Source organism: Brienomyrus brachyistius, chromosome 5 (genome assembly GCF_023856365.1).
Source record: "Brienomyrus brachyistius isolate T26 chromosome 5, BBRACH_0.4, whole genome shotgun sequence".
In the NCBI taxonomy this organism is placed as follows: Eukaryota; Metazoa; Chordata; class Actinopteri; order Osteoglossiformes; family Mormyridae; genus Brienomyrus; species Brienomyrus brachyistius.
Window position 1 is genome coordinate 10,029,454 of NC_064537.1, and position 23,873 is coordinate 10,053,326.

At 47.7% G+C, this 23,873-nt stretch overlaps 1 protein-coding gene across 6 annotated transcripts; it reads right to left on the reverse strand.

The window, feature by feature from the left end:
* Positions 1-328: 328 nt before the first annotated feature.
* On the reverse strand, positions 329-23,206 carry LOC125742282 (TLC domain-containing protein 4-B-like). 6 transcript variants are annotated; one of them, XM_049014165.1, is made up of 9 exons: positions 23,119-23,206; positions 21,396-21,517; positions 21,066-21,283; positions 11,117-11,269; positions 8,389-8,478; positions 6,270-6,328; positions 4,395-4,489; positions 3,959-4,032; positions 329-3,467 (listed from the first exon to the last, which is right to left on the reverse strand). In XM_049014165.1, exons 4-9 carry the CDS (start codon positions 11,260-11,262, stop codon positions 3,125-3,127), a joined length of 807 nt encoding a protein of 268 aa, XP_048870122.1. In that variant the 5' UTR covers positions 11,263-11,269; positions 21,066-21,283; positions 21,396-21,517; positions 23,119-23,206; the 3' UTR covers positions 329-3,124. The 6 variants fall into 6 exon arrangements, with proteins under 6 accessions (XP_048870122.1, XP_048870121.1, XP_048870120.1 ...); XM_049014164.1 differs by having other exon boundaries at positions 22,682-23,206; XM_049014163.1 differs by lacking the exons at positions 21,066-21,283; positions 21,396-21,517; positions 23,119-23,206 and adding an exon at positions 16,532-16,933.
* Positions 23,207-23,873: the final 667 nt, after the last annotated feature.

Consider the following 23,873-nt stretch of genomic DNA (forward strand, 5'->3'; position numbering starts at 1 on the left):
AATAACCTTTTGTTTGCCGGTCATACAAGCACGAGCGCAGGGACACTGGAATGTGCTGTCTTGCATATCCCTTCTTGCTCTTGCTGCTTTCGTTTAGACACACACACAAACAAACAGGAGAACGCGAGGCACACCCCCCCGGAGCATTTTTCTGTGGGTTAAGTATCATGCTTAAGGGGATTCGAAACAGCAACCTTCTCTTCACAGGCAAAGAGGCCTAACCTTCAAATCCCAGTATCACACAGGTCAGTTCTGGGCCAACTCCTTATAAATATTAAAAATATTCAACGGCATATTAAATTCATGCAAGAAAGACAAAATACACAAGTCAATGATCAAATTTATTGATATAATTCCATTTCAAGTAATTCCCTTCCTTGAGTTCTGTTACATTATTATTAGTTGTCGTCTAATGTGTTTTCTGTGTTTTTTGTTTAACATTGAGTGCCCACCCATACCTGCATTTATTTGAAAGGATTCACAAAGCCTTGTCAATGGAATAATGCAAGGCTTTCTTCTGGTTTTTTATTCAGTCAGAAGGCAAAAAAAACCCCATTACAAACTGTAAAAATTGTCCTCTTAGAGCTCTCAAACTGGACAACGTTGAAAATTAGGTGTATCTAGGTATCATGCAAAGCCAGACCTGGCTTTTGCCTCTATCGTATAACAGGAATGCACTTCCCAAACACTGAGAGACCTGCAACGCGAACTGCATGTACAGCCGAGCACCATTCTGTCTGCAGCTTGCCTGACGACACTTGAGGTTCGGTACCCTCTGATCTCCTCGATTGAACTAGTTACCGGGATTTGCCATAACCACAGCTCAGGTTTCCAGAATTACTACCCATGTGACACCTGCAGTATTATCCAATCGGGAAGGGACACTATTTTATGTTACTAAAATGGCTACTGAGGGTATTAGATTTGACTAAATGAATAACTGGATATCTGAGTGTCATCTTATTAAATTGATTCCGCCTGTGTATGTGATGTCAGGGTCTTCAGACACAGTATGACACGCCATTGGCCTGTACGAGACTGAACACTATTAGGTCATAACCTTTGGTCCTCAGTAGCTTTAGCCTTTAAGATAAAAGGCCGCAATACTACCAATTAGTTATTTGGGGAATCGTGAACAATTCCGCTAAGATAAAACCTTTGTGATTTTTAGGACCTGGGATAGACGTGGATCGTACGTGGCTGGGGTGCAGATGGACCTGCCAAGGCTGTCGCCTAGCCTGTGGGTTCGGGTGTCCTCCGGACCAGCACCAGAACTGCCAAGACGCTGAGCCCAGTTCTGCCCAGGACGCAGTCTGATTATCAGCTTGGTTCATCTTCCCACATTTTAAAATATACTTTACAAAAAAATCTAGTGAGTCAGTATAAGCAGATGCACATCGTCTCTGTTCCGTGTTGCTAATACTGTCCCGTTACATTCGCTACATTTAAATTTCACCGTATATATTTGTAGTTTGCTAATGCATAACAGAAGATGGCAAGGTCTGGTATTTATGGACGATATCTGTGCAACACATCAATATGCCACCCCCCCACGCGTTCACGACCCCAATGGTGAACACCAAAACAGCCAGAGGCAAGGCATGAACCAATCACTCACTCCGTCTTTTCAGGACTACAGTCAGACGTCTCAAACATGCCCTGCACGTTAATCCCGGTGACACGAAACAAGCACGTTCATTACCGGTAACTGCGTGAGGTGCTACAGGAGAGACAGACAGCCTAGATAATTCGGGGGGAATCCCGCTGTCACTAGGGGGCGTCCTCTTCCACATTACAAACTCAGCGTGAAACTGTCAAACCCGCATCTCAGCACCTGCAACCTGCCTCCTTCATTGTGGCTGAGGATACAAACCTTACTCTGCCACTTCTAACAAAGAGAATTTCAGGGGGATAAGTGTATCTGGGATAACTGCCTGTTCTTAATGCTGTCGTTTAACTGCCGTCCAGACTGACGAGGCTCCTCCCCCATGTGGGCCGGCGTGCTGAAAAGAACGGCCAATCGAAACAGGCAAAAACTGACAGTCATCCAGTGCAGGGTGGCGATGAATCGGGGGGAAAAAAAATGCGTGTCGATTAGCCTCATCGCAGCTGCTGCTCTTCTGTAAATCTGTAGCACTTAAATTTGAGAGGGGAAAAGAGAGAGAGAGGGAAGAAGAAAACTACCGATACATCCCTTCACAGCAGATCCCTTTATAATTCGGGCCAGAAAACCGGAGAAGCACCAAAAGCGGTTTTGACAAGGCACCTTCCCATCTCACCGGAACGTACACACAGCCTGCTACGACAGAGCTCCCTCTAAAACACCGAATGACTCTCCTCCTACACGCAGCACGGTTCAGCACATCAGCAGGCAGAGCGCGACCTGCCCACCTGTCCCCCGTAGCCTCGAGGTCCAGGAGAATCCTAAACATGCATTAAAAAAAAACACACACACGAGCAGTCTGAGAGGTATGAAGAGTAAATGCACCCGCCCCGATTATCTGAGGTCGTACAAAATAAAGAAAAGGACTCAGAAGCGTGATGAGAGAGCGGGTTTGTAGGATTCGTCAGCAGTGTGACAGACAGCGGAAGACGTTGTCGGAGATTTTTCCCCCCACGAGGAAGACGGTAAGCAGCAGAGACTCACGGGTATGACGTGAGCGGATTCACGGACGCTTTTTGAGACTGACTGCTTTCACGTCGGACCCGGCGACGTGGGCCGCCGGGTCGACCCAGTTTCCCTGAATGGCTTCCCGTCCGCCCCCCCCATCCTGTGGTCTCCTCGTCCGGGTCGCGGGGGTTCGCAGTCTGGCTGTTTCTAAGGCCCTCCCCGGGTACAGCTGTCCAGGCACTTGGAGTTTCGTTACGGTGGAGCTGAACTTAAGCTGTCCCAGAAGCCCGCATGCAGGTGGATGGGTCACTTCTCCGGGGAGGGGGCAAGGCGACAGGGTGAGAGAGGCATCTTGGCATCTGAGATGACGTGGGCGGCTGGCTGGCTCATCAGTGGGGGGGAGGGGGGGGGGCATGCGTGAATACTGCCTAAGAGGATAGGAATCCCAAGATTAAGGACTTTCACCGTTGGGGTGGGACCACACCAAGAGAATGGATCTCCTGTGCGCTGGCCTCAGTCTGTGTGATTATTGAGGTCACTGCTATGGTTTTGCTTGATGTCAGGGCCACCTTTGCCCCCCCTGCCCCGCCCTGTCAGGACCCTGTAGCAGCCCCTGGCGATCCTGTACATCCAGATGGTGTTCAGAATGTCCAAGCAGACGCTGGAGACGATCCAAGCCACCTGGGGTCCCATTCCCAAGCGCACGAATGCGGGGGTCCCGAAGGTGGCCACCACCCGGGTATAGTAGGAGGGGATGACGGCGATGCGGACCAGGAAGAAGACCAGCGTCATCATAACACCGTTGGTCACCACCAGGCGGTTGGTGCGCGGGATGGAGAGGACCTCGAAAAACCATCTGCGGAGAAGCAGACGTCAGATTTAAGCGGTTGCAGCAGCTGGCAGAGACAGGTAAAGGAGTGAGGAATATAAGGGGGGCTTCCTAAAGAGGTGATAGTGGTGGAGAGTAAGTAGATCGTGGATTATGGCCTGCATCATGGAGATGTGACCTCAGATGGAAATCTACGATGGTGCTTAGATGATCTTAGCTATGCAAATAAGGGGTACCAAATAAGGGGTACCAAATAAGGGGTACCAAAGCCCCCTTGGGAGGGCATTAGCTTTTGCTAACAGGAACGTGAGCAGCGGTATCTCCTTCCCTCGTTCCTCCCGCTCAGGTGTCTCTCGCCTTCGCAGCCCCCTGGTGTCTCCGCACGCAGGATTGACGCCTCGCCTAAGGGGCTTCCCCTGCCGCCTAAGGGGCTTCCCCTGCCACCCCAGGGGCCGCTTGCATCGGCGAGATAAGCGACGTTTGCAAACAGGAGTACAGAGCAGCCGCGGAAGCCTTACCTCTGGTTGACAAACGGAGTTGACAGCTCCGAAATGAGGCGGAAGTTGGCGAAATACGGCAGCACTCCGCGGTTCTGCCAGACACAGACAGACACGGGCGCTATTGACGGGGGTTGGGGGGGGGGGGTGCTTTTACAAAATTCAAATAAATAAGCCTTTAGGGCAACCAAACAGGAAACAGAACAGGTCGTGATCAAACAAACCATTAAAAAGCTCGATTTAGCGCAGTACACTTTAGTGAACACAGGCAAAAAAGAAAGCAGACTAAAAATAACTAGCATCATAACCAAGTATTTTTCAGTAATCTCATGATCATCTGAGCATCAGGACCAGTGCACACTGCGCTCACGACCGGGCCCTGACTGCGCTGTGCGCTCGTCTGAACATTAAACCCGGTACACGGCTGCTTTGTGCCCGTCGGTAGGAGGTGGCGCACCAAGACGTATCCATAAGCGTAGAGCGCAGCTAGGTGGTGGCACACGAAAAATCCGTCTCCCATGGTGCTCCAGTTGCAGGCCAGTAGCAGGAGGTCTGTGAGGGAGGAGGGGACAGTGGGGACAGTGGGGTCAGTGGGGCGGCAGGGGGGGGGGGGGGGGGGGAGGCACTCAAAGGAAAGCATGCCTCCTCTAATCCTGTCTTTCCCAGTGACCCGTAGCTATTTGTGGCATCTCCGGTCCACGGTTCCCGTCCTGAACGTCCATCTCAGTGGGGAAAACCCATGGAATTTAAATAAGGGGGTAAACAATGAATGACCCAACATGACCCTTAAGGCGAAAATGCTGGACAGGGTACCGGGGGATCTCCTTAGCAGATGCTTATATTCAGAGCGACGTGCATTTTTGATAAGGTGGGGTCTGAGGCTCCCAGGAGCTATGGGCCTGAAGCGCTCAATGGTGAAATCCAATGGCATAAGAGAAAGTTCGATATTGGGAGCGGGGACGACAACTTAATCATTTAAATGTAAAGGTTTATTTTTTGGGGGTGAGTGAGCGCGAATGAAACCCAGTTTAATCTTGGGGGTACACACCCAACTCGCTGAGTTGGTTCTAGAAGTAGAACTAAACGTAGATAGTGCCAGTCGATTTCCTGTCAATGCTAGTCGATTTCCTGTCAGTTCCAGTCGATTTCCTGTCAGTTCCAGTCGATTTCCTGTCAATGCTAGCTGATTTCCTGTCAGTGCTAGCTGATTTCCTGTCAGTGCTAGTCGATTTCCTGTCAGTGCTAGCTGATTTCCTGTCAGTGCAAGTCGATTTCCTGTCAGTGCCAGTCGAATTCATGTCAGTGCTAGTCGATTTCCTGTCAGTGCTAGTCGATTTCCTGTCAGTGCTACCCGATTTCCTGTCAGTGCTGGCCGATTTCCTGTCAGTTCTAGCTGATTTCCTGTCAGTGCTAGTCGATTTCCTGTCAGTGCTAGCTGATTTCCTGTCAGTGCAAGTCGATTTCCTGTCAGTGCCAGTCGATTTCCTGTCAGTGCCAGTCGAATTCATGTCAGCAGTAGTCGAATTCCTGTCAGTGGTAGTCGAATTCCTGTCAGTGCTAGCCGATTTCCTGTCAGTGCTAGTCGATTTCTTGTCAGTGCTAGTTGATTTCCTGTCAGTGCTAGCTGATTTTCTGTCAGTGCTAGCTGATTTCCTGTCAGTGCAAGTCGATTTCCTGTCAGTGCCAGTCGAATTCATGTCAGCGGTAGTCGAATTCCTGTCAGTGCTAGTCGATTTCCTGTCAGTGCTACCCGATTTCCTGTCAGTGCTGGCCGATTTCCTATAAGGCATAATAGCAGTTAAACAGTCCAAATGTTATTTATAATGCGTTTAGCACTGAATTAGCATTATATGCACAAGCTGACAGTACCGAAGGGGTACAGCTTAACCCTGAATCCTAACACAGTGGGATCCTGGGGAAGGAGACCGTGAGGTAGGCACGCATGCACGCACACCTGTAATCATATCTTTGTGGGGACCTCTCATTCATTTCTATGGGAAAAATGCTAATGCTAACAACGACAACCTTAACCCTTATCCAGCCCTAACCATAATCATAAGTAACCAAACAAAATACAAGAGTTTCTGCATTTTTAGTTGTTTGATTGGAGTCACAGATTATTATGAAATTTAGGTTTCCCATATGGGGAGCAGGAAACTGGCCCCCATGAGGTGAAAATAGCAGGTTTTTATCACATTGTGGGAACCGAGAAAATGGTTCTCACGAGGTAAAAAGCTACAGGTTTTTATTACATTGTGGGGAAATCTGGTCCCCACAATGTAATAATTACAAAAACACAGACACACACAGACAGGGAAGGGGGCAAACTCACCATACAGAAGGTAGCCGCATGTTATTGCCACATTGAGCTTGACCAGCGTGGGGTCACCCCTGCAGAAAAAGAGCAGCAAGGAAACACGCTGGTTAGTGACCAGGAACCAAACCACACAGGAACCAAAGCAAAAGAGCTCTCATCAAATCAGACAAGACCTCAGACAATACACCACCTCAGCAGAAAAATCTCCTTATAGAAGCATTTTCAGGAATAAAACTAAAGTAAGCCAAGAGCTTGTTTCTCAACGACTATTGATTTTTATTGGTAAAAATTTAAATACTGTATAATACCGTGCAACCACGGTATCACCTAAGGCAGCCTGAGGGAGGAGTTACACTCTGCAGCACAGAACTGGGATGAGTAGAGGGAAAGAAAAAAGTCGAAAAAAAAACCAACAGCCTGGTTATCTTTCAATAGGTACGAAGTTTTCTGTGCACAATTGCAACTTCTTATCTTTTATTATCCACGGCAAGGTCAGTATGAGCCAGCTGACCAGGTCACGAGGCAGGGGTGATAGGGCATCACAGGACACAGTCACACAAACAGACACACACACCCACACACAGGTTTGTAATTATATCTTTGTGACGACTCTCCATTCATTTCTATGGGGGGAGAACTTTAACCCCAACATGTCGACCTTAACCCCCACCCAGCGCCATCCTTAACCATAAGGACCCAAACTAAATATGAGACTTTTGGCAGTTTTACTTTTTTTGATTGCATTCACAGATCTTTGTGGGGATCTGAAAAATGGTCCCCACAATATTAAAATAACAGGCTTTTATTAAATGGTGGGGAACACTAATAATAATGTAATTTAAACATAATCAACACACACACACACACACACACACAGAGTCTGATTCCCATGTCTGTGTTCCTTGCTAGTGACGTTCATTGTTATAATAATGAGGATAAGCTGTTTGATGATGTACAGGTTGCTGAACATCTCCATGGTTGGGGGGGGTTTGGGGGGGGGCGACGATGGCTGTATCCGTGTCTTCAGCACCGCAGTAGTACGGTTACTGGTCTCGAGGGATGCTGGTCCTCCTTGGCCGGGGCGTAACCTGGCAACACCTGAGCTGCAGACCGGTGACAGCGCAGCAGAAATGCCCCCCCCCGAGTAAGCGACACCGGCGTGGTAAGGGACACCGGCACTGCAGCAGCACCTCACGCGACACTGAGAGCCAGCTGGATGCCTCCGTCTTCAGGGGCGGACGCCATTTCAGTGGCATCCTTGGATATTTCAGGGTACATCAGGGAATCTGTGAAGGGCCTCGAACCCCTAACTGCACCGCGCAACATTCCGTTCCTCACGCTCCCCTACAATCAGCAGGAAAGTTACGATGCAGAGTCTCTCGCTACGGCAAAGAGCCACAAAATAAAAATCAAGAGGATTTAAAAGAAAACAATGTGCCGTAAGCGTCAGGCAGACAAAGGGGGCGAGGGGGAGTGGCCGAGTGGCTAATAAGGAGTCCGGTGTCAGAAAGCGGGGGATGGGATGGGGGGGGGGGGGGCAGTCTGACAGGATCCTGGGAACACTATGGCGGCGGTGAAAGGAGAGAAAGGAGGGATTTTCTCTGCTTTCAGAGAGGCGGAGGATGGGGAGGACAATGCGGGCTGGGGAGGTGGTATTATTGATCAGATAGCGAAGTTGGGGGGTTAGGGTGACATGGGAAAGGACTGGGGCTGCTAACTGGGCTGGTGTTGTTTCGCCATGAAAAGCGGCCTTGTTTGGCGGGGGCCCTCTCTTCTCACGACACGGCGAGGGGGGGGGGCGGGAAAGAGAGAGAGAAGATGGATTGGGGGGAAAGTGGCCCAGTTTCCTTCTTGGTGCAATGTGGCTCGTTCTCAGAGGGGCCGCAGGCACCCCCTTCTTCCCCTTTGGGGGGCGCTGGGCACTGTGGGGGTGGGTGGGGGGTAATGTGGGGGATGGAGAGATGGAACCACCCTGATGTCACAGAAAATCAGCAGAATGGTGGGAGGGCTGTGCTTTTCTCCTCCCCCGCCTGCAACATAGAGGCATGATGATCCCCCCCCCACCGCAGTGCGATGCCCCACACAGGCCGCACTGGCTCCAGCACAGCGCATCTCCCGCATTTCCCTCGCTTACCACACGGGGTCTTCATTGACGGCACCATCGAACCACAGGATGTAGAGGCAGAAGAGGCCTACGATGAGGGCGTGGACAGTGGACACCAGCCTGCGGACGGAGACACGGGGGAGGGGGGTGGGGGGGCGTAGCGCTGTGATGACACCACACAGGGCAGCAATGCGTGGAAATGATATAATCATGCATCTTCTGTTGTCACATTTTGGCCTTTGACATGTAACTGGGTGGAGGTGGGGGCAGCTGATGTACCTTTGAATGACCTAAATGACTTATAAGTACAACTGAAATTATTTAATACTAAAAGTTATATAACTGTGAAAAAAAGTTTGCGTTTGGCTTTTTTATGGTGTGAGATACATTAGGAAAAAAACACATCTTAGCTAGTCAGACAGTCTAGTGTGTGTGTGTGTGTGTGAGTGAGCATGTGTGTGTGTGTGTGTGTGTGTGTGTGAGCATGTGTGTGTGTGTGTGTGTGTGTGTGTGTGTGTGTGTGAGTGAGCATGTGTGTGTGTGTGTGTGAATGCACATGCCCCCTAAAGCACAGACCTTTGGAATTCTTATCACTCAAACGAAAAGCACTTGGGCCACGTCCAGTTATAATCTCCCCAGGAGTGAGCAAAGCACATCCACTACGGGCCACACCGGGCCGATGGGAACAGAGGTGGGGAACCGCTCCCGTTCAGGATCAAGCGAGGCCAGTCACCCAGGGAGGAGGCAAACGAGGGGGGGTTATGCGGTGATGCAAGCCTTCTGCTTCTGCCTGAAGGCTACTGCGCTGTTCATTAAATATACATAACCCCTAGCTACCCTGCCAAGGGTAATGATTCTCGAGGGAGGGTGGAGGAGGTGTGAATGTGTGTACGTGTGTGTGGGGGGGGGGGGGGGAGGGGGGAGGAGAGTAGAACAGTCCTCTGCTTCCCTCCTTGTTGGCTCGGAGCCTAATTAACACCAGCTCACGCCCCAACGAGGCCGAACGTAGGGCCGCGGCAATCGGCAGGAGCTGCAGGCGTGTGCAGTGCGTCATGCAGGGACACCTGAAAGACACGGTCCGGTAAATAAAAAACACCAGAATGGCTGCGAGGCAGGTCGACTGACCCGAAACACGAGTCAGGCCCGCGGGATCCACGTCCCGCCCTCGCCTCTGCAACTCCGACCCGCGCCAATGGGGCGAGATTTGGTAGAGATTTGGTAGACCGGCCTGGTTTATGGCTAACAGAGAGGATCATTAAGAGGCTAATGAGCGAAACAAACCCCAGAGACTATACAAAACAACTATTAACACGCCAGAAGCTAGCAGACGCCCACCTGCTCACTCGCCCGGCTGCACCCCGGGGAGAAGCCTCCAGATTCCTCCGAAAGTCGCTTATTGGCACTCGCCAACTCACTGGAATCTCCAAATGCGTGCTGCGTCACGTGTGTCACAAGCTGTCAGGTGCCACTACGTGCCGTGACCTTTCACGGTGACCAAAGACGCACCGGGTTTATTCCTGCGTCTGTAGCTGCTTAGCTATGGGATGTTTCACATCAAGGTTTACTTGGTTTCGTACTGGCACAACAGCTCTCTATCCAAGGTGAAGCTTAGACTACAAAATGACCACAACTCAATAATCCGTGACAAAAAAAAATAAGTAGGCAATCAGTTATCATATTACAAGGTAAAAATCAGTTGACTAAAATAACATCTGTAGAGCCGGTTCTTTCGGGTACGAGACACACTTCCCCGGAAGGCTGGTCTTTGGCGAAGGTCTCGATCAGTGCCTGGATCTACCACAAGTCAGAGGCAGAGCCCTAAAGGGTGTCGACAGAAACATGCAACAAACTACGGGGCGCCGCCCTCCTCGGGCCTCGAGCGCGTTCCATGGACTCAAAAGCCCGAAATGGGCCCGGTCTCGCGCTCTCAGAAAGCATGCCCAGAAGGAGCGGCGTGCAAATGAAAAAACTGTAGTGAGTCACAGCAGCAGGTTACGCCGCACACGTGCTCTCCGCTCCCGCGGCTCCAAAGTCATCTCTCTGGCAGCGTCGCTACACTCACGCCTTCCACGCGGCATCGAGTTTACGGACCAGCCGGGGACCCTCGAGGCTGGGGGTCAGTGTGCATCGCAAGCACGAAGACGACCAATTCAGAGCCTTACATCTCACAGTTATGTCATACCTTACATCCAGGGGCGGATTCTAAAAAATGTGGCTACTAGCCAACTGTGCTTGTTCAGTGAAAAAAAAATTTGCTTGACATGCAATTTCTTTTTACTAGCTAGCAAGGCTAAGGTTCAGGTCCTGGTACCTGCCCTTCGTCTAAATTACTCACCTGCGGCGAGAGAGGGCGGGCTAAATCTCCAGCACTCATTACATTACATACATTACTTACGGCTTCCCTGGCAGTATGTTTAGTGTTGCTCCTTTAAGAGTAAGTGCTATCCTGTGATGTATAAGCGGGCTCATTCAGCACACGGTACTGAGAATGAAGCCGTCGCTATGTGCTGAAGCTGGTTCATGCGCCACACGGTACTTAACATGAGTTCTTTATCCGCCTTTGCTGCCAAAACCTTGCTAGCAATGAATTCCCACCATTTTGTGAAAAATACTGCACCGCCTGCTGCTTGACGTATCTGCATTTACGTTGAGCCTAAGCAGACTTGTTACTAGTTTTTGTCGTTTAAGTGGCATGACTGTGCGCACATTTGCGCGTGCGGGCGTCCTGTCCGGGTGCACGCGCTGGACATTCTCCCACCTGGAGTTCCACTCGGGACGCTTGGCGGACGGCAGGCGGCTGTAGCCAGCGGCCAAGGCCGGTGAGAGCCGGGGACTGGCCACAGAGAAGAGCAGCTGGAAGCCCACGAAGCTGCCGACCACCACGCTCAGCTCTCTCATCTCCATCTCTCAGCTGGGACCACAGAGAGGGAACATGGAGGGAGAGAGAATGATGAGCCTGAGATACGGGCAGGCATACAGAGACAGACAGGTAGGTCTATAACAAAGACAGACAGGTCTAACAAAGAGAGACATACAGTACAGAGACAGACAGATACAACATGGAGAAACAGGTACAACAGAGAGACATACAGTATACAGACAAACAGGGACAATAGAAAGACATAGTCCAGAGACAGACAGGTCTAACAGAGACAGACATACAGTACAAAGACAGACAGGTACAGTATAACACAGAGAGACAGGTACAACAGAGACAAACAGGTATAACAAAGAGAGACATACAGATGGATATACTTGTCTGTCTTTGTTTTAAGCCTAACAAAGATAGATATAACAAAGATGCACACATAGTATAAAGACATACAGGTAAAAGAGAGACATACAGCACAGACAGACAAATGTAAAAGAGAGAGACATGCAATACAGACACAGACAGATGGACACAGATGGGTCTAACAGAGACAGACAGATATAATAAAAACAGACAGGTATAACAGAGACACACAGATTGACACAGACAGGTATAAGAGACACACAGATGGACAGAGACAGGTATAACAGAGGCTGACAGGTATAACACAGAGAGACATATGGACTCAGAGGCCTGTATAGCACCGACATACAATAACAGACAATCTGCACAGATGTCCAAATAAAAGAGGGAGAGTGCCTGAAGTGTGACATGATGGTAGCAAAGGAAGGCAGGCTGAAAGGTAGAGTGAGCGGGCACTGGGGATGGTCAGAGACTAGACTCCAATTCAGCGTAATTCAATTTATATTTATATAGCGCCTTTCACAACAGAGTCGCCCCGAGGCGCTTTACACGGATACATTCCTACATCATTTAACGGAATAATCCATAAACGGGGAAAAGGGATGACAAGGAAAGAGAAGAAAGTCAGCTGACAACGTGGGAGAGGCGGCTAAGCGAGGGGGACCAGCACAGAAGAGGCGTCAGGAGGGAATCCAGTGGTGCCTCTCCGCAAACCAGCGGTGGGATGTTCCTCCGCCGGCGTCTCGGGTCGCCGAGGCAGAGGGATGCGGGCAAGAGGGGCGGATGTGACGCGACTTAAAAACCGAAGCTGAAAAACACGCGAGACGGCAGAGAAGCTCGCGCGCGGAGAGGACACTGCGAAGGGGACTGCGGAGAAGGACGCTTTACGCCTGATCAATATCCCAAGGAAGGGCAATAGTTCAGCACCATTTCCTGGCCTTTATTGCTGCATTGCAAATTTCACAATGCCCCCCCCCTCCCCCCGCGCCACCCGCCATCACACTTTTATGCTACAGCAGCCCTAATGCCCACACAGCTCATAATGATTACCCACAGAGTGCTATGGAAAAGATGTAATCATTTTTTTTCCAGTTGCACCAGCTGACCACAAGGGGTGCGTGAGGCGCCCTGGAGACGCATGCCGGACTGCGACACGTCCGTGTTATATGAAGGCGTCAGGCCATCTTGAGGCTCTGGCAGTTTAAAATAGGAGGGGATATGATTAAAATGAAGCCTCTTAATACAACTAAACAGATGTTAGATTAATCTGTATTCGAGGTTCGCCGCTGAAGTTTAAAGGGTCACTGTTTGGCGATGTGGCACAGGAATAATCAGCCGATTAACACTCTGAACCCGCCTTCACCCCCAGCAATGCTCTTTTGACTGTTGCCTCCTGCCTGATTTTCTTTTTCAGCTGTAACCTCTCTCTCTCTCTCTCTCTCTTGCGTGCAGTACTCTAAAGTTACTCGGTACCACAGCACTGACAAAAAGCCATCTTGATATTCCAATCAGCAGTATTTCCTAGAAACAGCTTCATTCTCATTCACCACCCACGGCCCCTATTTTTATCCCGTGACACTGAAGCTGGTGTATAGACTACGCACATTACCAAGAATGAAGCCCTCGCCACGAGCTGAAGCTGTTTCATTCACCGCACACAATACTGAATATGAGTCCTTCATCCGGTGCTGAAGCTGCATCATTCACCACGCAGCACTGAATGTGAACCCTCCGCCCCAGAGCTCTCCTGTAAGCCAACGCTCCTCTACCAATGTGGATGTGTAACTGGACATCGGTAGGTCCGAGAGGGAGGCATATTGGGTCTGTTATGTCTTAGGCCTTAGGCAAGAAGAGATTGTTTAGAATACTGTGCGACCTCGCTTCGCGATACCTGCCTGCAGTAAGTTCCGCAGACCCTAAAGAAAGCTCGAACCTTGGAGAGGCAGACAGCGGACCAAAAGGGGGGGGGGGAGGGAACCACCTGCAGGAAGAGATTCGAAGCTGCCCCAACTGGTGCACAACGAGTTATAGCTTTATAAAATAACTGCGGCAGACAATATATAGCATGTTACGTGGGAGTGCAAAAGTAGAAATAATCATGTTAATCATACTAATAATATGTTAACTACATATTTGCAGTGATTCAATGACAATGTGTTAATCATTAATCAATGGAACACCCAAACATTAATAGTGATTCAATATCATATGATCAATATCTATATACATATCGCAAGTAGAGTCTAGAAGCCGAGACAGATTCCGGTAGATGGGTGGGTTTTACCTTTGCTACCAAAGTGAACCAATAGAGCAGGAGAATTGTGTTTGTTATACGTTTGAGCTCGGTTTGTTGGTGTTTCGTGACCAATCAGGACTTAGAAGTACTTTTAGGGAATTGGGAGTTATGGTTTATGAACTGGTTGCTCTGTGTGTTCCGGGTGACTTGGTACCAAGGGCCAGAGTGTGATGAGAGCACTTTGCTTGATTGCTGGAATAAAAGAGATTTTCTTCACTCACCAAACTGAGAGGTCAAGACTTTTATTCTAAGTGACTCTCTGTGTTATCAGAGAGGTTGATGTACAATTTTTATACCACACCAACAGGCCAATCTATGGATCTTCTAAACAGCAACAATCTTTTTCTAGTGTGTCACTTTATGCCTGCAAAGCAGTCCTAATTATACTCTGAATATCCATAAATTACCAGTTGTGGACGAAAAAAGAAAACCCAAAATACGCACCCCTCCGTACCCTGCTGAGCCTTTAGAAGAGCCAGAAGGAACCTGACCTAGGAGTCACGGTAGGAGTCATGGTAGGAGTCATGGCAGCCAACTGCCAAGAGACACACAGTCTGCCACAATAATAGACCACAACGCATTGACGGCATGTTGATTACGGACTATGCACTGCTGTGTGGATTAATAATAATAATAATAATCGATACTTTATTGATCCCTGTGGGGAAATTGTCTTTACGCCTCCCTCAACGTGCTCTTTGTAGAGTAAGTTGTCCGCAAAGGGCAGCCACCCATAACGGTGCCCAGGGAGCTGGGGGTTAAGGGCCTCGCTCAAGGACCCGCAGATGTGCTGAGGCTGGATGTGAACCCCCGACCTTGTGATTACAGACACACAGGCTTAGCCCAATGCTGGGCCTGCTCCTGGACAATGGACCTCCCCACCTTGTAGGACACGCACGTTGGGCCCCCTTGCTCTTCCTACAGAGGCCCAATGCATCTCCGCACCCCCCCCCATGGGTTTAATCATGATAAACATGTACCTGCAAGCAGGGCCGCTCGAGTTCTACCCAGAATGCTTTCCTCAATATGGGAATAGCTGCCGATTACGCTGGAACTACATGATGACTACAGTCTCAGTTCAGGTCATTATTATTAAACAAAGCTTTCCAGGGTGCAGTCTTGCCTTATTCCTTATGCTTCCTTGGATAGGTGCCAGGTTTCTCTGCAACCCTGAACAGGATATACAAAGATGGATGGATGGATAGATGGATGGATGGACGTGGATATCGACAAAGTTCTATTGCGATGCTTTAAATATTGAGATGTGTAGAGCACTTTGCTTCAGTGGAGATGCAATTCGTGGAATGGACAAATGCACTGCTATTCCAGTTGCAGTCAACCGAGTTCAAGAAGATCAAATTGAATTCATAACTGTATTATGGTTCTTCATATCAACTGTACTAAACAAGCCTGTATCAGCGTATTCTGCAGGTTTCCGTGGAAACTTCCATCATTCTGGAAAGCCTGCATCAGCCAAGAAGCATAGAGCATATGATATATGCAGGATGACTAGGTACTGACCCTATCATGAATTTTAGCATTAAAAACTAATATCTCTTCATGAACAAAAAATATAAAAGCAGTAATGTAAAATTGCGATACACTTCCCATGTCCATGTAGTGCACACTTAAGATTACTTGTTAATAACGTCTATTACCTGGCCCAAGATTTCCCCACTAGAAGGGTAATCTTTACTCTAATATGCTCAAATCCCAATGCGAAAAACAATTGAAATGTCTGAAATAGCCGCATCACATTTAAGCCGCCTGCTGCAGGTATTCAGCGGGCATCGATGATTAAGATTCTCATTAACATTTATTATTAGGATTAATTAAAATGTATTTCCCTGGGCAATTATTTCATACTTGGTCCGCACTTTAAATTTAACCATCTAAAACCAGCGACATCGCTTTCGATGACTGAATTTCAACCATTGAATCGCATTAATAATTTGCGAACAATCGTTAGACAACAAAATACACCGGTCAGATCTTACACAAGAAAATCTATCATTAAAAGCAATACACTCACGTGTACAATTCACACATTTCTTTTCTAAAATATTTCAGAAAAATATTTCACCGAGTATTTTATATACCTCGCACACATACGCAGTGGACGTGCTTGCACCTTTATTCCCACACATTTCTACACAAAGATAATGACCAATCTTATACAAAGCAGTCATTCCTGTAAACCACACATCCTTTTCTCTTCCACAAAGGCTACCCATGCAGCGAGAAAACCGCACCGATTCAGTCCGGCCGGGCGCGATAAACGGAGGAGCAGCAATGCGGTTTTTTATATTGCAATCTGTTTGCCATCTTACTCCGGCTACCTACCATGCGGATCCCTGCTATATAGGTTAACGTTACTCGATCGGCGTGTGACTAATCTCTTCCCAGTAGAAGCAACACAGACGGGGAGACCACTTACGTGTTTAAGTTCATAACGCGAGTTTTAAGCACATATAAATGCAAAACAGTTATCCAACAGACCTCCCCCCTCCTTTCTTCCTCGCAAGTGCATGCTTTCCCCAGGAAAACTCCTTCGCATATGAAACTAGTATTCGTGCAAAACAACATTAACCTACGCTTTTGTTTACCAACTTTCATTATATAAATACGCAAGATGAAAATACCTGGTAGCAGTTTCATTTGTCTTCGTTTAAACGATATTTGCTCCTTCGCTGTTGTCTTCGTACTTTCTTGGCACTTCCTTGGGTCTCCCTAGCTAGCCTCTAACAGCTAAATATCTATTTCGATTTCCAGCAGCCCCAGACCTATGTCACTGGCTCTTACCACCTTGCCACCAAGCGCCGTGTGCCGCTATTCATTATTCAGATTGTAACAATCAGCCTCCAGGAAGCACATAGATTCATACATTTCATCCCATTAAATTCATCCGACGTAACACCTAACTTCAGAGAGTTTGATTTTATTTTTGATGGTAAGTCCTGTTTTTTTTTTGCATTGACAGCTAAGACTGACATATGACGCAAACACGCGACTGATCCCCTTCCTCGCGACGACACACCCCTCCCCGTAACCACTCCTTCACTCAAAAATAGTTTATTCATCGAGCTTATATTCCGATTGGGCGGCGTAGCCGTTACGTCAACAGTAGCGGCCAATCATGACTCAACGCCCAGAGCACTTAAATAAAAATCACGTCTCATGTTAGCTTAACAGTATTTTAACAAATGCACTGCAAGGTATCTATTATTAAAAAATGGGCACTTAAGCAAAATGTACAAGTGAGATAAAAAATATCTTCAATATACAACAGCTAAAACCTTATGTATACATCCTTCAATAGAATTACTTAATAAAATTCTCATCTCTGAACAGATTTATAGATTCAATAAAATTTAGCATTCTTTTAATAAATAGCTAAATTGATAAAAACAATAGGTTTCTTTGGCATGGCATAAACATTATCAAAAATAAAATATATTAACCTTTTGTAAATAGTTAGCATAGTTTACCAGTTGACTACCATAAGCTATACCTCTGCTTTCTAATAGCGTGACAAAGGCTGCGTTGATGCGTTTCCAGGGATAAGTACTACACTAATGCTTCGTCCATGTAGATGGTTATAGAGAAAACATTTTCATAGACTGTCATCATCAGTCATTTATACTGCCGGGTAACTTTCTTTGAGCAGACCATTTTTAAATTTAATATTTATGGCATAATCCTTCCAGGATTCTTACTAGACGGTTTTACTTGCAGAATATTTTGAATTCTCCAAACACTTTCAAGCGTGGTTCTCTTCAGTTCCATATCGGTAATATCTTCTTTGAGGGTTCTTCACTATGCAGCATGCTATCCCCCTTCCCCTCTCTCTCTCTCACCCACACACACACACACACACACGCACACACACACTGTGGATTTTTGATTGATTGATGCTCCTCAGTCTGCCTCCGCCGAAGGGGATTAGCAGGGCATTATTTACGCACTTCCGTACTCGCGCGGCAGTGGAGGCCGCTTCGACACTGAGCTGTCATTGATGATGCAGTTGCTCATACTGGACCACTGTATCCAGTTGAAACCGACCCTGCAGCACATGACGCCGCAGGACCCAATTAAGGCTTAACATTTCAACCCTGAACTCCCTGCAAATATTATATGCAACCTATCAATACAGTTAAGCTCAAATCTCAAATTAACTTCAACATACATAAATACTGGTGGGAACGTAGCATATTGACTGAGGAAGCATATTTCTGACCACAGAATCCTAGGTCTTGAATATTGATGTTTTACTATTGATCAAAGTGCTTATCCTGTGTCCTAGCTGACCAACCCTAAAAACTAGACCGTAAAATTACGTAATTAATAACTGCTTTTTGCATCTCAAAAAGCTGCTTGTATAGTAAAGGAAGGTAAAATGGCATATGCGTGTTGAATATGTTATTCGAACTGTTTCAAACAAAATAAATATAATATACTGCCATCTAGTGAAGTTTTCGGTATACTACACATTTAATGTTCGAGGCGTCTGAGATGACAAAGGAATAGACTAGGTTCTGTGCAGGCAGAGTTATGTGAGGTCTTTATATAGATACTGTATGAGTCTCGACTCGACTATAAATACTTGATTAATATTTCATATTCACACCTTTATTTATTTGAGGAGATATAAATATTTCGTTCTAAGCCTGACTTAGTAATTCATTTCAATAGCTCTTTCGGCTGTAATTAATGTCACATGAGGTTACCAAAATATTTAGACACTCACGTCCCTCTTGGAGTTTTTGTGTCTTGCTAAGTAGGAGCTAATAAGCTAATTTACGGTTGTCCAGCATTTAAACGCTTGTATCCAGCTCCTGTCTATGTCTGTCCGCCAATAATTGTACTTGATATTGCCTGATGGCTTATGGACAATTTAAAAAATCCCGGCACTAAACCTCACATACTTAGCAACAGATAAGCCGCACTCAAGGTGCAATTTGTTTTCATATGTATGGAGTATCACGTTATCCCATTTTTACTGTCCACAAGATGGCGGCATTGTCAAGTTGTTTGATGGCGACATTATAATGTTTCTTCTGTAAGTACTGTATACAGTAGAGTGCATACATACGTAAACACGAGTATTATATATGTATGATAACGATTTTTAAATTGAAGTGTTTTATTTTAATTGAACCAGGTCAAGTGTGGTGAGAAATTAAAATATGATGTCTGTTTTTCACATGCATCTTAGTTTCAGCAATCATACTTGCCTGTACCAGGCTAATATCGCAGTGTCAAAACAAAGCATATGCTTAAACGCATTACTCAACAACTCCTTCCATTAGGAACGACTGGCCAGCACCCGTATCCCGTAGGATAGTCACAGGGTGTCGCACATCAGTCTCACTGAGCGAAACCAGACCAGAGAACACAAAGGGCTGGAAGGCAGGCTCCACTTCCTGAGATAGGGGTGAAGCGCTGTCTATACCAACTCCCTGGGGGGCTTGCACCTTTCGAGTTACGCCACGAGGTTCCTTTCCTTTAAGGGCCGGGCATACAGAAATAAGATGACCCACCTCATGACAGTAAAAGCACTCACGCTTCTCCACAGGCGGTGGGGGAGAAGCAGTCACAGGGGAGGACGTAACCAGCCGAGGCTGAACTTTTCGAGGTAGCGGAGTTGGAGCAAACACGATTTTGTGCGTAAGCACAATCTCATCCGAGAGGATGGCCGCTTCAGTCAAAGAGCTACTTTTTGCTCATTAAGATACACTACCACACGATCAGGAACACCATTCTTAAAACTCCTCCAACAATATCAACTCTTTCAGCTGATCCAGGTTACACGCACCGCCGACGGTACACCATTTATCAAACAGGGTGGTCTTTTCCCTGGCGAATTCTACGTGTGTCTGGCCGTGGGATTTATTAAGCTTCCGGAAACTCTGCCGTTAAGCCTCAGGTACACGTTCGTAAGCCCTTAAGACCGTAACCTTCACTATGTCATAATCTAGGCTCTGCTCTAATGCGAGAGCCGACCACACTTCTTGCGCCTTACCCACTAGCTTGCATTGCAACAGGAGAGACCAAAGATGCTTAGGGCAGTTCGAAGTCGTGGCAATGCGCTCAAATATGGAAAAGTAGGTGTCTACCTCATTTTCCCGAAACACAGGAACAAGACCGGTGTGTCGACTAACATCAAAGCTCAACTTACCAATTTCGGGGAGACAGGTGAACTCAAGGGAGACCGGGGACTGGGCCTAGGAGCGTCTAGGGCATCAGCTTGGTCTCGGGCAGGGGTGAGGGTACCTTACGCGGAAGAGGCACCGTTTTTGGTCACCCATGCCCAACCGCCGTAACGCCAGCTGTTTGTCAGCCTCAACTTCCACAGCCCGGAGACGGAGTAGCTGAGCCTGGTACTCCTGTCTCTTAATCTCGAGTTCAAGCTCCCTTAGCTTAATCGTAAGCAACAGGTCCTCCCTGGTTGAGCGTGGATCCCCAAGATCCATGCGGTGTCCAACCTATAGATCGTCGCTGCTGGTCTCTGCTGCAGCAGACAAACGAACTGGGATGGCAGAAACACCCAGGGACCCACCTAGCTGAGGCAGAATACCTTGCCGAACCAATTCCTCGAGCAGGGTTTGCTTAAAAACCCACCTGGAAGCCTCTGGGGAGGAGATGGCTAATGGGTGATGTTTGATGGAGATTTGATTGGCAAAATATATCAAGAGGGCAAAGCCCCCCTTCCGCCCCCATTTCCAGGCTACTGTTTGTTGCCAATCTGCCCCTGAGTTAGACTATTTTAAACCAAGTGTACATCTCTGTAATTCAAAAGCGTTATCTTGTCGAGACATCTACAGGTTGCACCTTTAATATTTTACCATGTCAAAAGTGTGATAGCAACATACCGTAACAGACGGAGCTGGCTACTGTAAGTGTGACTAATCCTTATGGTGAAGATTCCAGAACAGGAATTAAAACAGGAAGCAGGAAACAGGGATGTTACTCCAGTTTATCCCAACAAGATCGGGTTACAGGCACAACTGAACTGAACTACAATTAAGTTAGTTTTTCTTTAATTGTGGCCAAAGTCAGCAATTTTTACAGAGACTCGTGCAATACAGTATACTTGCGGTGGGAGAATACATCTGTTTAGTCGTCTGAAAAATAAGCTTGTTGTGCTAGAGTGAATAGATGACTGACCCTACCTACCAGACAATTCAGGCCCTGTCTCTCTGTCAGAAGATGCACTGTATCGTCTGTTGGCCCAGCCGTCTGCCTGCTGGCCTCCTGGCAGCTCGGAGGAACGGGGTCCTCTTCGGGGCAGCGGGACGCACAGACATGATCCGGGGTAGTAATGGGGTCAGGTCCTCACCTGAGAGTCAGTGCCAGAGCCACGTAGGGAAAACAAAATCCTGGGGGATGGGGGACTAAACCGGGAAGGACGAAATGGGATTAGCTTGGATGAAAAAGCACATTTGTTAAAAAAAGTAATAATAATAAAAATGAACTGGGTCAAATGGGACAGAAGGCCTTTCAAACCTGGCTGTGTGTGTCAGCAAGTTTATTCTATCCGCTGGCATCTTCTCTGACAGGAATTCGACACAGACAAGAGGTGGGCATTGATCTTCCCATTATGTGCTGGAGACCATAGGGGCAGAAACCTGGGGGGGGGGGGGGGGGGACGGTGGTTAAGGGCACCGATTGTGTGACCTGAAAGACTGCCCACTCCAGGCCCATGGGAATCCCGCAGGTCGTACCCTCATCTGATTCAATGGGAGAAAAAAATTGTTACCCCCCCATAAACGAATCACCTAAGCGTCAAGTAAACATTGCAGACAGTGTCACTGGGAATTTAAACGCCCACAAAGGCCAGGCTAAACTCGGGTCCACCTTGAGGGGGGTAGAATAAATCTCGCGGTTCAGCTAATGCCCCATCTCTGCCAGAACCTGGGCCTGCATCTCAGCTCATCCGGTCCGGAAAGGTTAGAATCCACGGCGACGGCCGTAGCGGTCCTGTGCTCGGGCGGGAGGTGGGTGTGCTTCGTGCGTGCGTGCGTGTCCTTGCATTTTTGCATGTCTCTGGGGGAGTGTGGAGGAGTCTAAAGAGTGGGGTGGTGTGTGTGGGGGGGGGTGCTTTTACACTGTTGTCTTTTTTAGCATTTATCCTTCCTTTTCCGTGACATGAAAACCCACCCCTACACACCCCGAGAAAAGAACCAAAATCTAAATCTGGATCTTTCGCACCCGCGTGTACAAACACAATCGTGCCTCCATTTCTGCGACACCCTCTCATACAACACCCCCCCCCCCCCCCAACCCTTCAGCTTCCCACTTGACCCTTTGAGCCTCGCATCCCAGCCTTGGGTTTCATCTGTGATCTTTTTTTAAATAATCGGAAACAATGGGCCTTCATATTTGCATAGAGGAGGATGCACGTGTCAAAGCTGGAACAAAGCTGGGACAGAAGAGCGTGTGAGAGATGTATTCGCTACATGCCAGGTGTCAAATACGAGACAAGTGTCATGTCAAATTGTAGAAATGTCTGAATAGAATGTGTGAAAGAATTCTGTATTAATGTGAAGCGGAGCTAGGAATGCGACACAGGCTTACATGGACAACAGGGGCAAGCCCAGGCCAAGGTGGTGTGGCACACAGGCCTCACCTCGAACCCAGGGCATGTCTGCAACGGAACAAACACCACGACATCCTGTACGCAAATCATCTGTCTTCGGCTGAACCTGAGCTGCTTAGCAATTGATAATAAACAGAGAGGAAAAGTGCAAAGCAGAAGACAAAGGGAGCCTCCCTTACAGGCTGAGAGTTACCTGATCTGGGAGGAGCTCTACGCTGCCCTCTGGCTGTTGGTGTGGGAATTCAGAATAACACCCGACCCCTCAGAAGAATCCTTGCTTGTACATGCCTGTGTGTGTGTATGTACATTTGTATAAGCATGTCAGAGGAGCAGAGGGGTGAAAAAACAGGAGGTGCTGCTGAGGGAGAAGAGGGGAGAGGCTGAATGCCAAAATGGAAAACGATTATTAATCTGTCTCCCTCACTCCGTCTTCCCCCCTCACTCAGCACACCGGGTCAAGTGTCATTCCCTCCTCGTTGTCACGGTTGCCAATCACCTCACATTCCACAGCAACCGTTTCCAAGACAACCGATGGATTCCGTTGCTAGGCAACCTGGAAGCTATGCTCGTGGACCGTTCTTTATTTATTTAAAACACACATGCAGAACACACACGTAGATCCACACGCACCTAATAACAGCTGATTGATAGCGCTGCATCGATAACAGTTTCTCACCGTCGTCAGATCTGTCACGGTCAGCAGGCCGCCTCGATGTGCCCCACTAAGCATAACAGAAATGCATACGTGTGACATCCCTTTGAGAGGCAGAAGCGTAGAACAGGAATGAGGATGTGGAATATTTCAGAGTACATGCATTAGTACTGACCATTTACGCAAACGCACGACCAAGGCCAGCGCATTGCATTAAAAACCAAAATAATTACATAATGCTAAATTTCATCATTTCCGGCAATTTTTTTCTTCTGTGTCTCGGAAGATTTCTGAGCTTTCTGGACATCAGTTAAGAGTTAAAGAGCATATTAATCAAAGTGTTAGTTACAGAGGGGTGAGTTCGCTCCGTGGGTTTGAACAGAAAAGGGCGGGTGATAGGGGAAATTTGCAGTGCGAAGTTTGTTCCATCCCCGGAGTTCCCTGCATCGGCCTCTCAGACACACTGCATGGCTGTTCCAGCACGCTGCACTAGATGTTTTTCTTGTTCCAAACACAAAGTGTAGAGGGACATCTGATGTTCTTTCACGGTGATGAAACAACTGGCACCGAACGATAACAGAACAGAGTCGCCCCCCCCCCCCACCCCAGCATCTGACGGCTCCTTTATTAGGAACGATCACAGTAACTTAAAAAAACAACAACATCTACAACAACAAGAACGACTACTGCTGTCTGAAACACTCACATGTACCACTGACTGTCACGACAGACC